General features: G+C 32.9%; 1 protein-coding gene and 1 long non-coding RNA gene across 2 annotated transcripts; both read left to right on the top strand.

The window, feature by feature from the left end:
• Positions 1-352: 352 nt before the first annotated feature.
• On the top strand, positions 353-10,287 carry LOC132729284 (phospholipid scramblase 1-like). The gene is made up of 11 exons (XM_060715012.1): positions 353-466; positions 965-996; positions 1,875-1,952; positions 2,253-2,381; positions 3,806-3,883; positions 4,714-4,790; positions 5,439-5,566; positions 6,453-6,567; positions 7,266-7,362; positions 7,974-8,032; positions 8,642-10,287. Exons 2-11 carry the CDS (start codon positions 987-989, stop codon positions 8,711-8,713), a joined length of 843 nt encoding a protein of 280 aa, XP_060570995.1. The 5' UTR covers positions 353-466; positions 965-986; the 3' UTR covers positions 8,714-10,287.
• Positions 10,288-11,664: 1,377 nt separating this feature from the next.
• LOC132729280 (uncharacterized) lies at positions 11,665-18,105 on the top strand. Its single transcript, XR_009625596.1, has 3 exons — positions 11,665-11,779; positions 16,049-16,107; positions 18,061-18,105. It is a non-coding gene; the product is annotated as an uncharacterized LOC132729280 (long non-coding RNA).
• Positions 18,106-18,207: the final 102 nt, after the last annotated feature.

Genomic DNA, 18,207 nt, shown 5'->3' with positions numbered 1-18,207 from the left:
TAATAATAATAATAATAATAGTAATAGTAATAGTAATAGTTATAATAAAAATAATAATAAAGTTAGTTATAATTCATGCCTAGTATATTTTATTCTCTTTTCTTATATCATTCAAGAATGGATAAAGTTTGTAAATAACATTTCTATTCATGAGGGTTTAGGAAGAATACAACATCCCTCGCGCCCACTAGCGATGGCATAAACGGTATTCAGTCTTGAACACTTCAAAGAGCTGAAATAAATTTGTGCTTAGATAATGCGCACTTGCTTTTTTATTTTTATTTGGCTATAATACTTAACAAGCCATTTTCAAAACATATTTTTGTAGCGCAGTATTAAAAGGTATACATTTCAAATTAATCGTGTTCTATAATTAACTTTGTCCTTTGTCAAATTATGTTAATGTTATGAAACAATCTTGTCTAGGTACCATGTTGTATTGAAGGATTACCGATATTTGTGAAAGGTACTTCATTATTAAAAATTTCTTAAATCATTTAAAATGCCAATAAACGATAGTTATTGTTGTGATTTTTTTCATTATTTGCTCCGTCTATTAATATTAAATTGTGATAATAACGAAGACGAACAACAACAAAACACTGCAAACGAATTGGTTAATAACACAAAAGGCTGAAAAATGGTTGCATTGTTTCGTCTTTTAGCCAACAGTCGAATTCTCTCTAAGGCACTATATTTATATTTCTTTAAATATTACGCTTCTCGAAAATTTCATGTAAACATACATTCTTCTATCATTTATATTTTGCTATAAGTATGAATTTACTTTATTACAATAAACGTTTGAATTGAATTGGATTGAATGAACTTTACGGGCATTCGGGAATGTTTGAATTTGAGGGGACATGGCTGAGGGACTCTAGGAATAGCGATGTACGAATAACTTAAATGAACAAAAAAGTGCTTTTTAAAGGTTGATCATAAATTTTCTTTCTCTTTTCAGTGTCCAATTTCTGTCACCAAAGATGAATCAAGGTACTGTTCTATTTAAGTTAAACCACGTGATCATACTGTTATTTAATCAATACATTAATCCGATTATTTGCTTTGTGTCAGGTATCATCTCTATAGAAGTTTTAGTACGTGAAGTATGCAATTAAAAAACATAAAAAAAATTATTTAATTGTTAAATCATTAGTGTGTTCCAGTTTATAAATTCAGGGTGCAAACTTAGTCTGGTTCCCGTCGTACTAAAAGATTTAGTACTATTGAACGTAGAGAAAAGGGCAGGTAATCCAGACTAGGTGCAAACTATCGACCCGATCACCTCGACTTCGCTAAATCATAACGACCAGGGACTAGTCTGGTTTGCTCGCCTGTCAATTGGCTTCTGGAAGGTTTACCTTGGTTTGCATCGCTTTGATTTCCTTGCTGAAATTTTGTTTATTCTTAATAAAAATTGATCAGAGATTTACGTTACTATCTTCCGATAATATCTTATTGAGTAAAGATTGATTTTGTTTTACAAATCGCAAAGAAATTGTTTGGCGCTTATCGGGCAGTAAAAAGGATCGTGTATGAGTCCCGTTCGAATCGGACTGGTTGTGTAGAGATCACTGATTGACTGCCGGGTTGAAATCGTAGCGAGTCCGGTTTGCAAATATTAGTCGAATTGTCGAACTTGGTCGGGGACTTCGAGCCATTGGCGACGATCAAGTTGATTGACCGTCAGTGGTTACCCTGTGCAAATACATGTAAATGGCTTTAAATGATATGTAAATGCATCGGCGAAACGAACATTAGTTGTTAAGATTGCAGTATATCATGCTCACATTTTTATTCGAAAATATTTTTCGATAGAAAAATGAAAAAAAAACCTAATTATATTTTATTATCATTTTGAATTCTTATAGTGTCGCCTGTAGTGACAACACAACCTGGAGTGACGGTCCCGGGGCAAGCGGCCATATACGACACAGGCGGTCAAACGGGTAATTTTGTCTTTAATCAAATACCATATCCAATACATGAGTTGACACATTGTACGATCGTATATGGAACTCTGTATATGATATATATTGGCAAATTTAACACTTTTTTTATAACATGTCGAATACATGAGCTCAACCATTTCGTTCCATTTTATTTTTGGCAGTTTGAAGACTGGAATATCTAAAGTTATGAAAATCTTGTCTAAAATGAGAGGAAAACATAAATATCGTGTAATTGTCATTTCATATAGTACTTATTTCAATATTATCGTTATTTATTCAAATATTTCATCTTGGCAGGTTTACAGGCCCCTCCCGCTGTATGGATGCCTAAGCCCTCAGCTGGAAGTTTGGGCTGTCCCCCGGGACTTGAATACTTGGCACAAGTTGATAAATTAGTCATCAAAGAACAGCCGAATATAATAGAAAGTAAGTAAAGTAAATTATAAGATCAATCATATCACATGATTGGTATGATTTTGCATATAATTCTCAAACCTTTTGACCAGCTGAGTTTTTTTTTTCTTTATCATTTCTTTGAGATTTTAAGGTTCATGCAAATAATTATTTGTGATATTTCGGATGTAAAAAATTGTAATGTTAAACTGGGGAATCTTCATGCATTTTTCTCTAGTTTAATTTTCTTGAAATACTTTGCCTCATCTGGAGGCATTTAGATTTAATTCGACCCTTACATCAATCAATTTTTCATTAGTTGTTTAAATTATAAGAGGAGAAAAACACGAATCACATTTTAAGTATTATTTGAGGGCATGTATATGATATAGATCTATGTAATTAAGGGTAGTCATTGTTAAACCATTTTGTATTCCCCTGTACATTAAAATAGTTATACTATATATCTACTATAGACATTTATTTATAAATGTTTGCACGTGGTAATTATATTGAAACGTTATATCTTGTAGCACAATTGATATATGATTTGAAAACCATGTTAGTGTGCTACCATATTACAAAATACGTACAGTTTGTACCTGATAGTGTGAAAAATCTACAAACTTAAGTTTATTTCGACATACCGGTACTTCGATAAAATAAATAATGATATAAATTAACAAAGCACTAGTGAGTGTACTGTTTATTTAATAAATAGAAATAGCTTTTCTTTTTCAAATTTTCTAATGTTTAGTTTCTCATATACTTGTTGCATTTATATTATTAATAATGTATATTATCACACATTCGTGCCAATTTTGCGACTCCGTAAATATGGTATTGCACGGCCGTGCATATATTTTGACGTGACGTTATTAGCGTTATGCAAACATAGTGTAAAGACGCGCTAAATGTTAGCGTTCTACTGAAGGCGCGTCAACGGAAAATGACTCTTATTTCACTTTAAACGGTCTTTATTTTGGGTATGTGATAAATAGAATATTAAATTCGTGTAAGTTCATTACTGAATTTATTGCACTCGTTGAATAAACTAATAACATGCTCGCCAGGGGCTCGCATAATATAATTTTATTCAACTCGTGCAATCAATTCAGTATTGAACTTACACTCATTCAATATCCTCTATTTAATGTATAAACCTTTTTCAATTTTGTACGATCGGTCTCTTCTGTGAACATTTAATGCTTGAAAGATGAAGGTTAGGTTAATATTATCAGCCGTTCAAAACCTGCAAAAATGTATAAACCAAGGGATTTTTTATGAATAGTGAATGCGTGTATGTTGTCGCACGTTCAATAACAACTGTTTGTTCTTGATGCTTGAATGTTGTAGCATTCTTATGAGTTGAATCTTACCGTTCTTTTTAACCAAACGAAAATGCTAACATAGAGCTTCTTCTATTATCGAATGTTATTCTTTTTACTTCTTTACAGTGGTGGCACATGCAGAGCAAGAAAATGTGTACAACATATTCAACGCATCCGGGCAACAAGTTTACAGAGCAAACGAAGGTAATTTGTCGTTGAAATGTTGTTTTTGATGGTCGATAAATACTCAAAAAGAATTTCAATATATTAATTATACAGCTACCTACGTCACCAGACGATTTTCATATGCATTATTTATCATTATATTAACAAGAGAAAGCGGAGTAATAAAACAAACAAGTAGAAAACGAAAGAACATGAACATGTCTTACTGGAATACGGAAACGAAAGCACTTCTAGTGGCTTATGACATCCAATCCTCACACGTTTGAGCTTTCGTTGAAGATGACGTCATAATTTGACGACAAAAACGTATACAAATTAAAAACATCTAGCCGTACTGTTCCAACACTGTAGTGTTTGGTGGCTGATTTGGAACGCTTTTGTGCGTCGTGTTAGCGCTAGCGACAACAAAACAAAGCGCCAAACGGCGCGTTGTCGGACTTTCGTATTGTTGTCCTGTATTTAAAGATGTACGCCAACCGACGGTTTGTCGTGTCGCGTGTTGTCGCGATGTCATATTGTCGCTCTGTTAAGATCAAAGTATTGGCTTGCAAGCCAAGCGACAGGGCGACATTGCGTCAATACGCCGCACGACATCGCGCCGTTTTGCGTGCTTCGCTTGGGACAGTACGACAAGACGACAGCGCGCCGTTTGGCTTTGGACAACACGAAAAGGCGATAACGATATAGGTTGCGTTGTTTGCTAAATCTAATTTTAAAAGATAGACGTACTACATTTTAGCTGCTAGGTTTGTGTGTGTGTGTGTTTTTTTTTGGTCAAATTATCGAAATAGCTCTGCTTAACGTATTTATTTTTTGACTAATTGAAAGAGTTTTGTATATGATTCTAGAGTCGGACACGTGCCACAGGCAATGTTGTAGAGCTAACCGAGGATTTATCATGCACGTGACAGACAACCTGAACAACGTAAGTGATCTTTTAATATCTGTTGCTATACCAACCAGTGTATGTCTTTTTATGAATGATAAATAATGCATGTGATAATTAATAGTAAATGATAATGATTCTTGAAAAAAGTTAAAATTATGAGTTGAGTGTTGGACTCACATCGACAAACTAAATTCAATTTAAGTTCAACAAGATGATGATGATAATGATGATGATGATGATGATGATGATGATGATGATGACGACTGTATACATATTTCTCAATTCCTCAAATGAACTTTACCCAAATCAAGTAAAAAATTTAAATTCATCTTCCCTAAAACTTAATGTTGATACGTTACATGATCTTAAAGGCCCACAAAGCCTCAGAAATGCCACTTTTTGTTTATTTTTTACCTTGTTTCCAAAAATATAATCATTTGCTATATACATGAAATATCTTTTGCGTCTGAAGTTATGTTGGCAATTGATTTGATTATAGTGAATTACTATTTTTGTATGGAAGCCCAAAAAATGTTTTCACTGCATGTTCTTTTTTCAGTTCAGTTGTAAAACATCTAACGTGCACTCAATCCATTATTTGAATGTTTATATTTCTTAAGAATTAAAAAATATGGATTTGTTAGGCATAATGTGCCTTTAAGTCATATAACGTCAATATTTCAGGAGGTTATCAGAATGGATCGGGTATTCCGGTGCGTTAGTTATCCATGTTTTTCTTGCATTGGATGCTGCGCTCATCGAGTTAATGTGGAAGCACCTGTTGGCACCGTCATCGGCTACGTCAAACGAAAGTAAAATACCGTTACCTTTAAATAACCCTAACATGCTTATTAATTAAATAATTTATTTATTTATTTATTTACTCATTTCGTTACCTTAAAATGACATGCTTCAGACTTACTTTCTTTATATTATTTCTTATTAATTGATTAATTAATTGATTAATTAATCGATCAATTAATTAATTAATTTGGATTTGTTAATTAATTAATTAATTTATTTATTTATTTATTGAGTTATTGATTGGTCGATTGATTGATTGATTGATTTATTTGAATATTCATTTCGTTTTTGTTTTGTTTCATGCTACAGACTCACTTTAAACAAAACTATAAGCGATATTTCAACCTGGAACGAGTTTTCGAGTATTTATTTATTTAAATAATCAATTTTGCTTGTTTTGTTTTGTGTTATACTTTATAAATGTCATTACATAAGAAATAATCAAATAATCAGACAAGCCACACAAACACGAACAAATTTTGTAATTTAAAATTTTAAATTTCAAACGTTTCGGGGTATATTTCCTTCATCAGTGCAAAATTTTTTAATTTGATTTTAAAAAAGCGTTACAAAGAAAATTTAAAAAGTTTCTATTTTTATTTTTTCGTAAGAAAGGGGATTTTTGGGATTTTAAATTTTATCTCTTATAAAAAAATATTTTAGCCCAAAATTTTTATTTGAGGGGCCCCCCCTCATGACAAAACCAACATAGTGTGTTCACGACCAGCATGGATCCAGACCAGACTGAGCATGCTGTTCGCTATCAGTTTCTCTACTTGTAATAGGGTCATGGATCCTGATCAGACTGGGCGGATGCGCAGGCTGGTCTGGATCCTTGCTGATCGCAAACGCACTACGTTGGTTTTGTCATGACGCGGCTCATTTTTATTTCAGACCATCATTCTGTACACCACTATTTGCGATAATGGATGCAGACGATAATGAAGTTCTTGTTATATCCGGTCCTGGCTGTATCTGTCAAGGTTGTCATTGTGACGTAGATTTTAATGTAAGTCAATGGGATTAAATATAATTTTGTTATTTGAAGCTGACTTATAACGAACATGGTTATAATGACTCTCCCCCTCCCAACCCCTGGTTATTACGAAAGAAAATATATTCCCAAACCTTCATCCCTCTTTGTCATATGCCAAAATTAAATACATAAATCAAAAAAGAAAGAAAAAAAATAAGAAAAAAGAAAAAAAAAGAAAGATAAGAAAGAAAGAAAGAAAGAAAGAAAGAAAGAAAGAAAGAAAGAAAGAAAGAAAGAAGAAGGAAAGAAGGAAAGAAAGAAAGAAAGAAAGAAAGAAAGAAAGAAAGAAAGAAAGAAAGAAAGAAAGAAAAAAAGAAAGAAAAAAAGAAAAAAAAAAAAAAAAAAAAAAAAAAAAGAAAAAAAAAAAAAAAGAAAAAAAAAAGAAAAAAAGAAAGAAAGAAAGAAAGAAAGAAAGAAAAAAAAAGAAAGAAAAAAAGAAAGAAAGAAAGAAAGAAAGAAAGAAAGAAAGAAAGAAAGAAAGAAAGAAAGAAAGAAAGAAAGAAAGAAAGAAAGAAAGAAAAAAAGAAAAAAAGAAAGAAAAGAAAGAAAGAAAGAAAGAAAGAAAGAAAGAAAGAAAAAAAAAGAAAGAAAGAAAGAAAGAAAGAAAGAAAGAAAGAAAGAAAGAAAGAATGCAACACAAATGTAAAGTTTATTTTCTTTTTTCATCGAAGATCTCTTCGGGTGAATCAGATGTTGGAAAAATTGTGAAGCTAGCTCCTCAAGATCTGCAAGAAATGTTTTCGACAGCCGACACATTTAGTCTAAACTGTGAGTATGATAACGCCCTAATGGGATATAGTTTTACAATAAAGAATCGGTGACGACATGGCCGAGTATTCTGTATTAACCAAAGAAATCGATCGGCCGTTTCAAAGATCAGGGTTTTGGACTTATAATGTCCCTGTCCTGGCTCCTCTCTTTCTTTAGTTTGGTAACATTGACCCTAGAATTGTATTTTAGAGCTTCATATAAAATGAAATGATATTTAGCTTTTAGTGACTTTAGTGACATACATTAAGGAAATGTCATTAGATTTTTTTTGCGATCATTTTATGTTTTTACTCTTTTTACTCTATATCTCAGAAATTTAAGACCTGTTCTTTTGTTCTTTATAAGCCGATAAACCAATATTTCTGAACTATTTATGAACGTAATTTCTTATACACAGAATAAATTCGACTTTCACTGGAGTCAATATCACGTGCATTTCCTTCGTAGTCAACGTACCGGCGAATTATTCCATTTTAAATAGAACTACCGAAGGACTGAAACGTCTTTCTATAAATAGGTGAATTATAAATATGTTCGCGGGGGAGGGGTTATTAGACAGCCAAATTATAAACAATGTGTAAATCAGTGCCAATTATTATCATTTTCAGTCCCGATGAATCTAGACGTAAAACAGAAGGCGCTCTTATTTGGAGCAACATTCCTCATAGTAAGAAACCACTAGCCACCTTTTATTTCAAACCGGTGCTGTTGTGAATATATATGAGCCGCGACATGACAAAACCAACATAGTGCGTTTGCGACCAGCATGGATCCAGACCAGCCTGCGCAGGCTGGTCTGGATCCATGCTGGTCGCAAACCCATTATGTTGGTTTTGTCATGGCGCGGCTCATATGTTGTTATCGATTATTTACTTTTCATTCTGCATTTTAAAGAATCATTACGCATGGCTTTGTCTTAAAATAGAAAAAAGACGAAATCCCGAAACAAAAAACGGCCAAAAGGCAAAATTGAAAACCAAAATATCGCAAAAGTAAGTTAAGATACGTACAAATACTAAATAGTTTACACAAAAACCATAGGACATTTATAACGTATTTGTGTTAAAAATCAAACACATTCTTGACAATTGTAAGTTGTGTTTTATTCCTTCTGTCTGTAAACAAGGATTAATCTAAGGCTGGTGACTTAAAGACAGCTTTTAAAGATACTGATATAATTCTTGAAATAAAGACTTTAAGTAAATATTTTGAATGTCCAAAGGAAGGCAAGCATATTTATCTAAATATCAAAATTTTTGTTTGATTATAATTTCAGGATTTTCTGTATTTTGAATTATCACCGGGACGTCGTGGCCGTGGACGTGGAAGATATAGCAAGCGCCGATAAGCAGATGTCGGATCCTCAGACTATGACGTGATTAATATTGTCACGTGATTTCAATATAACAATAAAGACTATGGTCTCTACAGAAGCATTATAATTTTGTATAACATTTGGGCTCATTTGGTCGGGTGGTTAATGGTTTCTAACCTCACAAGTAACACCGGAAACAGTGACTTTAACTTAAAGCAGCATACCTCCAGAATCCATTCTAATTTTCATGGAAAGTGAACAAAGATATTTATTTACACATTGCAAATGGCACTTACAATGCACGAAAATTACCAAAAAAAGGCAAACATATGCAAAAAATAGGCCTTACTGCGTTACTAACGCAGTAGAGATATGGTGATAAATACTGCAAAATCAGTCAATTATTGCATATAGCATATAGATAATTACTAAAATCTTCAATCCTTTTACATTTTTTTTTAATTCTTAGAACATTTTTTTCAAATTTGATATTTTGGCTTATCTGGAGGCATGCAGATTTAAAGCGGCCTTCAGCTTTTATTTTCTGTTGGAAAATTCTGTGTTGTTTAAAACTAAGTATTTCAGTTATTTTATCTCGGACAAGTGTATTTTATCACTGGTATATCACTGGTAAGCCTATATTTAAAATACAGAGAGCGGATATCAATGGCTTTCCCTATTGTTTATGTATTTTCAACCTTAAAACAGCACGCCTCCAGATTAATGCTTATTTTCATGAAAATTTTGACGTATTTTATTGTACAGTAACCAAAAGGAATAATTGTACACATTATCAATGACATTTACAACCCACGTTTATTACAGAAAAGCTGTCAAATATCCAATAAATGCCCTTACTGCGTTAGTAACGCAGTACAAATATAGTTACACATTATGAAAAATTCACCTTTTATAACATGTAAATTATTACTTGTATCTTGAATCTTTCTACTCCGCCTAAAATCTTAATACAATTTTCACAAGTTTGGTTTCTTGAAATATTTTCCTTCATCTCAAGTCATGCTGCTTTATTTCTTTTAATTTGACAATTATATGAAACGATTTTTCTAAAAATAACATATTTAACCTTTGGAAAAACTGAAGGCCGCTTTAAAACATTACGAAAGTAAAATACATTATCTATTTTATGTTGGTGGGAAGGATAGGGTTTTAGATTATTAGAAGCGCAGAACTCTCTACGATTTATTATTGCACAAAGAAAACTAATTCAAATAATACGAGCGCTTATTCAATATATAAAGAATAATTGACTTGTATGTACATCTCCTAAAGATGTTTAATATAAAATATTACATGTCGAACGGATATTTTTCCATTTGTTTTAGTTTCATGGCTCTAGAATTATAATATTATATAATTGTAGGAATCTTACATTAAACTTACCCACAAAGGTGTCAGGGACTAGCTCTAGACTGGACTATGGTATGACAACTGGTGTTAGTTTATAACTAATTAGATAAAGTACATGTACTTCTATACATTCATCATTTTTACACATTTGTGTTTACTGTGTTTACTATAATAACGTGTTTTTCATTTGTTATTATTAATTTTATGCATTATTATTATTATTATTATTTATATAAATCATCATCATCATCATCATCATCATCATCATCATTATTATTATTATTATTATTATTATTATTATTATTATTATTATTATTATTATTATAAACACACCTTTTGAATCTGTGATAATCAAACTTTGAATATTTATTGTAGCATGTCAATCGGCATGTTTTGCTTTCTACTTGCTTTTGTTTTTCGTGAACTTTTGTAATGGAAATCAAAATCAATTTTGCTTGAAAGTACAGTTACTGTGTTTTTGTTCACTTTTAGCCGTTTTTACTTTGTTCGGCTCTGTAAGCAATAGCCACATCTAGACAGGTTACTGTCAAATCGCTCTATACGGTGTCCCGTTAGGGCCATCTCGAAACATACATAACTCAAAACATCGAAAATACGGAATTACGATGACGAAAAGTCGAAATATAGGAACCAAGATGGTGAACATGAAAAATCTGTTTAGTTTTACTGTAACATTTCTTGACTGTCGAAAACCAGTTTATAACCATCACATAGAGAAGAAATTAGATCAATCAAGAATTATTGTAAATGATTATGTACCTACATAATTCAGGATAAGAATGAAAGATCCTGTATGTTATAATTGAGGTTGAATACCATGTGTGTGTATTTGAGTTTATTTATACTCTCCACCGGTTGCCCATATGGGCAAGTCCTCCAGAAAGGTATTAGTCATTTTAGATTTTTGGAGGATAGTTCAAGATACAGATACAGAAAGGTGCCCCAATTTCAGAAGCTTCTCCTGGTTCTTTAAATAACGTGCCAAGTGTTTAAGCACTCATACATGGGACCTCGATTTAAAGTCTCATCCGAAAGACTGATTAGTAATTTTAGTTGGCCAGCCCTGGAATCGAACCCACAATGTCGAGATCACTAGTCTCGCGCTCTAACCGATTGAGCGGGCTGGCTATGCCACACTTAAATTAAATTTTATATAATTATGTATATAATTATGCTTAAAACAATTTTCAAAGAAATATATGTATTCATTTCTTATTGAAAACATTGACTTAGGCATCATAGAAAATAAATTTCTAATTATACATCCCTTTATTTACATGAAATGTTAAATTCGGTAATATCTTTATAAATAATGATTTTTGGAAATTACAATAATGATAAATGTTAATTTGAGCATCATATTTGTGATATAAAACCATACATAATTGTATTACAGGATCTTTAAAGCAATGTTCAAACAATAGTATATTGTTCAACAATATATGAACTTTAAAAGAATAGTAGTGTTTAAAAGGATTGATTAAAATATAATATGAACAAAACCAACTGATCTTTCTATAGACGGTTGGCCACGCCAAAGGCGGGAAAATATGTTCAACGTCAACTTTCAACGACGCCATTTTGGCCAATCAGAAAATTGAATCGTCGTATGACGTAACATATATTACGTACATTTTTTCGGGCAGACGTACTCTTGATAATACGCACTTACAACGTCATTACCAACGCTTCTGGCTTCGTTCTCAGGTGAGCTAAAGTTTTGGTCTTTCCTTCATTAATTGTCTTTTTATGCAGTACTTAGCCATTTATAATCACTGACCAAAAACTCGGACAATAGCGGGAATTGGCTTTGGTCGAGCGAATCCCATATAAAGAAAGATAGATAATGACTTATAGATGAAGCCTGCGTTATGTGGGAAAGATCTTGTCGTAAAATTACCTCAATGTGCCCCGCTTTACGTCTATTCTATCTTTTTCTTGGTTAAAATGCTTTGCTTTTCCTATTCCCCGCAGTGCCGGGACAGCCAAAAGGGTAGAACACGGCTTTTGCCTTCTGCACTCCCCCGGGTCGCGGGAGGGCAATGGTTACAATTGACTAGTTCTTTAGAAAATCTGCGTTTCCCCATCCCGAAATCCCTTGCTCAACCTTGATGGATCTTCAAATATTTTATGAAATCAGATAGTATCCAATTGTAATATTTTGTTTCTAGGTATCTAAATATGCTTACTTTTCCCATATATTTCTAAAATTACAGTTTTATGCTAAGTCGTCGTAAAAACAGTACTGTTGTGAAGTAATCATGGCGGTAGATGTTGTCGAATCTGTATTTGCAGACGTCTTAATTAAAATGGTAAAATTCGCAGTCATGGTCGTTGTCGTTGCAGCTGCAATCATAGTTGAATCCGTCGGTGTAGTCGTGATCGTATTCTTAGTCGTACAGGTCGTAGTAATTGTATTCTTCGCCGGAGGTGTAATCGTTGCCGTCATTGTCATAACCGTTTTTGACATTATAAAAGTCGAAGTCGTGGTCGTTTATCGAAGTAGTCGTTGTCGTAGTCAAAAGGTCGAAGCAGTCATAATTATAAACCGTAATCGAGTCAAAAAGTCATAGTACTTGTAGTCGCCCTATAAGTTGTAGTTTTATTGGTAGAATACTTGTGGCTGAGGTCATTATCGTAGTAGATAATAATTTGAAGTCATAATAGTCGTAGCCGAAGTTGTAGCCGTAGTTCTTTCTAGCCATTGTCGTGGTTGCGGCCGTAGTTGTCGGCGAAGTCATTTTAGTCGGAGTCGTAACCGTTGTCGAAATCCTGACTGTAGTTGTCGGCATACTTTTGGAAATTATTGTCGTTGCTGAAGTCGAAAAAGTGGTATTCTCGGTCGAAGTTGTCGTTATCTTCGGGGTCGTAGTCGTACTTGAAGTCGTAAAATACATACTCGTAAACATACTCGCAGTCGTACAATTTGTAATTTTGGTAGTCGTCGTCATAGTCATAGCTATACTCGCAGTCTGTAAAGTTGTAGAAGTCGTAGCGGTGGTCGAAGCCGAACTAGCAGTCGTAAAATCGTAGTCTTGGTCGTAGGTGCAGGCGAAGTCGTAGCCAAGACGAAAAAGTTGGTATGACGACCAGTTTGGTCATCTGACTAAGATAACCTATATAAGGTGATATGCAGCCTCTTGTTGACGTATACGGCAAACGGTAAACTGTATTCAGTGTAAGCTGTATACGGTGTATATATACTATGTTTGTTTAACGCTAATGACGTCACGTCAAAATATATGCACGGCCGTGTAATACCATATTTATGGAGTCGCAAAATCGGCACGGGTGTGTGATAAATGGTGTATACGGTGTTGCAGTCAACGTATACAGCTCACGCGTAAGCTATATAAGTAGTATACGGTGTAATACAGCCTCTGTGTTCATTTTTCTTTTAATCAAATTAAGTGGCGGCGTGACTGAGTGGTTAACCCATCGTACTAGTAATCTAAGGATTGCTGGCGGCATGGGTTCAAACCCCGTCTGGGACAAAATGTTGTTCCTTTGTGCAAGATTTTTTTACATTCATTGCTTAGTACTGGTTTGTTCCTGGAACGGATTCGAAAGTTTTTCAATAAGCCTATAGCGTCAAACACATTCGAACTAAAATGAATTCGTATAAACTAATCAAATCAAACGAAGCGACCATTTGATCGAAAAAAAAATCAGTAAATTCAAATGTACATACAAGGAATATTGATAGGTTAAGACCTTCTCAAGTAAAACACCATTAAATCATTCTTTAAAGGTCCATTATGTCTCAGAATTTTTTTTATTTTTGGTGTACTTGTATAGTTTCCAAAAGGTTACTCACAGGCCTATTACCTGAAACATCCGCTGCTTTTTTGCTATTAGTACAGACATAGTATATTTTTATGGAAGTCATAATCTACTTTGATTATATTTTCCAAGTTATATGACAAATTATTTCAGATTTATCGCTACATGTTTTATGTGACAAACATCTTATGTTCTCTAAAACCATTATTGAAACGTTATAAAATTCTGTTTAACCTTTTTTTAAAGAAGTAAAAAAAAATATTCCGAGGCATAATGTGCATTTAATAACTTCAAATCATTGTTTACAATCTATGGTCAGTAAGAGAAAAGGACTTCAGAATTAGAAAAAAAATAAACCAATCAATTTCATTGTAAATTATGTTTTCCTTTTGTTACTATTAAACCAATCACATTGATTGTCATACTTTTTGATACAATGTTTTTTCTCGGTATTTATTGATCAAGTCATGCGAGTGCTTGTAAACTAAGCTGATTCTATAACACATATATATGCATTTATTTTAATGACTGTTTTCTCACCCATTCTTCTAATAATTATAAATAAGCTTTCTGCAATGCCTATTAAACGTGTATATATTAAAATCACACATATTTGCGTTTGTTTAGATTTTTCGTTAAAACAATATAAAACATGTTCCGACATGACTGTATTGTTAAAGTTCTACAATAATATAATATTAATATTATACCTTTATACGGAACTTTAAACATTAACTGAAATTGGATCGCTTTTAAAAGTGATTTAACCCGTTCAACGATCGTCTAATTTTCAATTTTTCATGGTTAAAATTTGATCAATAAGGAAGATAATAAATTGTGAATAATGAATGTACTGTATGTTGAACTGGTTTAAGATCGAACGGCATATTGGAAATAAATTAGATTAGGTAGGATGTTTCGTTAATTTTATTACTTATCTCTTCTTTTTTGTTAATGTAAATATATGATTTTAAGCACGGGTGTCCGTGCTATGAAGACGAATATTTAACGAGTTTAAAGCGAGCTAATGACAAGCTTAATACTTATTTTCCGTGACTTCCATCACGTGATTTTAGTAAGTTAGAATACCTATGGGATGTTTTAATGTTAACAATAACACAATAAGTTTGCGTTTTTTTTTTTAGTAAATCTACTGTTTTAAAGACATGCGTACTGTAAATGATTCAATTCTCTTATATTTAAAATACTGACTGACAAATTTAGTTATATGTTTTCCTTTTTAATGTTTTTGTTTTTACGTATGCTTAACATGTGAATTGTTTAACATTTTTATGATATTATAACAAATTGACAACCCGTCGTGACTTTTTATTTGCACTATATGAGCCGCGTCACGACAAAACCAACATAATGGGTTTGCGACCAGTATGGACCCAGACCAGCCTGCGCATCCGCGCAGTCTGATCAGGATCCATGCTGTTCGCTATCAGTTTCTCGACTTGTAAAAGGGTTGGTAAGCGAACAGCATGGATCCTGGTCAGACTGCGCGGATGCGCAGGCTGGTCTGGATCCATGCTGGCCGCAAACCCATTATGTTGGTTTTGTCGTGACGCGGCTCATATATATAATATCACTTTATCGCAACAAAATACTTAACCCACTACGTATCTATTTTTATAACACCCGTAAATTTTATTTTGAAGTACTTGACATTTTGACATTTTTAAAAATATATTTGTTTTCCTTTCCCGATGTATTTAACAATAATTTGTATATTGCCCCGCTTTAAAACCAATTTAACAATTTTTATAATTTGAATATTTATTGATAAATATTTTTTTGGGTCAAATTCAAATTCGAATAGTATAAGCACCGTAAACTTTGTTAAGAGGATTTGAAAACGCGATTATACGATATAAAATAAACACAAAACGTCATAATTTACACAAACTTTTAATCTATATATACAGTTTGGTGACGGTCTATATATTATCAACTCGGAGAAAATGAAAAATTGTAAAATTGTGTCTCTTAAAAAAATCCTCTTGATTCTCTTGTACCATTAAACATTTAAACATTTTTATGTGAACTGGAATCTTATACACAGGTAGAAATAAAAGGGGGGGGGGGGTTGTGGGTTTTTTTCCCACCACAAATGTTCATATCTAATGTACTCTAGTATAGTTCTATGAACTATTTTGTGTTAACAATATTTTTTTTCTTTTTCCATAGACGCCGTTGAATCAAATATAGATCACACATAGCCGAAACAACCATGAATTCAAACCAAGGTAAGTTATTTATACAGTATATTTATTATTTATTTTAGAAAATTATTTCATGCAGTTACAATAACATAAGTGAATGCCTAAATACGGTGATTATAACGAGATTCTGTTTTATTAGTCGCTCCCGCCATCCCAGTCAACAAGTAGGGTCAGCTAGCCCCCCCTCAACCCCTACCCCCCCCCCCTAAAAAAGAAAAATCAACAAAAAAAAATGTTATACATTTATGTATTTGTGTTACAAATAATGTTTGATACCACTCGAGTTATTTAGCATGAAAACATACATTATGTTTGCAGGAACTTACTTTCAGTCATATTAGTTTAATCATATTTTATTGCTACTATATACATGTAAATATGCAGAAAAAGAAATTGATTTTAATTAACAAATAGCAAAAGGGTTGGTTATAGCAAAAGGGTTGGGCCCAATTTCTAACAACATTAAACGATCGGCTCTCCCCAGCTTTTCCAGTTATATTTTCTATCCAAATAGTACACCGTATTACCGGTGCCAGTGACGACAGAATTAAGTTAGAATATTTATATCATACAAATTACAAGAGTGCCATTGCTATGAACTTAAGTGGCGAATAATGTCTATGTGTGTAACACGAAATCACTTCATTTATTTCAAACTTGCGATATTTGAAAAAGAAAAAAAAAGAAAGAATAAAACAACAACAACATTTGACATCACGAAATTTTCTGCAGCTGTCACTTTTTTTTAACCCCACCCTCAAAAATATTTTTGGAAAACTGGCGAAACGAATAGATCCAGAAAAAGGGGGGGAAAAATTTTAAGTTCCATAGAAAATTAGAAATTATTATTTGCGCAATTTTTTAAATTATACCGACCAAAAAAAAAAAAGAACTTTCTGTGGGAAAAATAAATTTAAAATTTTTTCACTGGGGGCGTGGGGGTTAATAGGGTTTGGGGAAATAGGTCTGCCTTTATTTTAGACTTTTTTTAAACGAGTATACAATCAAGGCAGTCTGCCAAGCCAGTTTTAATAATGCAGAAAAACCCTTTCAAACATCAAATGAAATTAATCCAATCTTAAAGAAGGGCAAGTTCATTACCATAAATTACGCAGATATACTGTCTTTACAATCTAAACAATACTTCATCTATAAATAGATTTATTTTAATCACTTTTGCAGTCTATTATGGATACGCTCCACAACAATTGTATTGATCTAATATTTTGCTATTCCATCAATGTAATTTCACAATAGTTTATTTAATTCTTTAAACACCGTGAAATCCGATGACCCTCATTGTTACTGTAGTATACGTGAACGAGTACGTATTGATCAAATATAATAATGCCATAACAGATGACAGGGTTCATTGGCCGCTATAGACAGTGCGTAATTTTAATGTGCCGCAATAATGTTTTATTGATTTTGAAAATATGATTTTTTTATAAAAATTTTAATAAAAAATTTAATTTTACTTATCTTAGGGAAAATCACTGCATACGATGTTTTTTGAAAGGGATGGAAGGGGGGGGGGGGGATAGGACGTGGGGGGGGGTGAGGGACTGTCTATCCCTTTTTCCCTTTCGAGTATTGATTCATAATGAAATTTTTGCTTGCTGATATAAAACATGATTATTTGAAAAAAGGGAAAACAGCTTTGCTAAAAAAACTTAAAATATTGGGGATTAAAAGGGTCTACTGAAAATTTGTAATGTAAGGAAAAAGAATATTTTTAAAGTAGAGTATTTTTGTGGAACAACCAGCTTTTTAATTTCTGGGTGAAAAAAGGGGTGACCTTGCCCGGGGCCGTTAATTATCACCCGATATTTAAATACCCAAAAAAAAGGACACCTATATTTCCCCTGCTGTTTTTTTCATAGATTTATGACGTAACAAAGTATACGCCGTATAGCGAAATGTTTCAATGATATAATGCATACAGTTCTTAAAATGATAATATTACTTTTTTAAAAGTCGCTCCCGCCCAACCAGTCGTGGACGCCCAACCGGGTTTTCAAAAGGGCCTTTTGTTTTTCAAAACCCCTCTTAAAACCCGGGCAAAAAAATATGCTGGGCAACCTGGAAAAACCGATGCGGGGCAACCTGGAAAACCCGTATGCG

Source organism: Ruditapes philippinarum, unplaced genomic scaffold, assembly GCF_026571515.1.
Source record: "Ruditapes philippinarum isolate M1 unplaced genomic scaffold, ASM2657151v2 ctg806_1_1_1_1, whole genome shotgun sequence".
Lineage (NCBI taxonomy): Eukaryota > Metazoa > Mollusca > Bivalvia > Venerida > Veneridae > Ruditapes > Ruditapes philippinarum.
Note: the sequence above shows the minus strand (reverse complement) of the source record. Positions and strands in the feature narration are given on the sequence as shown.

Bases quoted from the DNA above. Each gene is read 5' to 3' on its own strand.
- LOC132729284 (XM_060715012.1), top strand. The intron at 2,382-3,805 runs GTAAGTAAAGTA...ACTTCTTTACAG, and splicing joins ACAGCCGAATATAATAGAAA to TGGTGGCACATGCAGAGCAA. The intron at 4,791-5,438 runs GTAAGTGATCTT...TCAATATTTCAG, and splicing joins TGACAGACAACCTGAACAAC to GAGGTTATCAGAATGGATCG.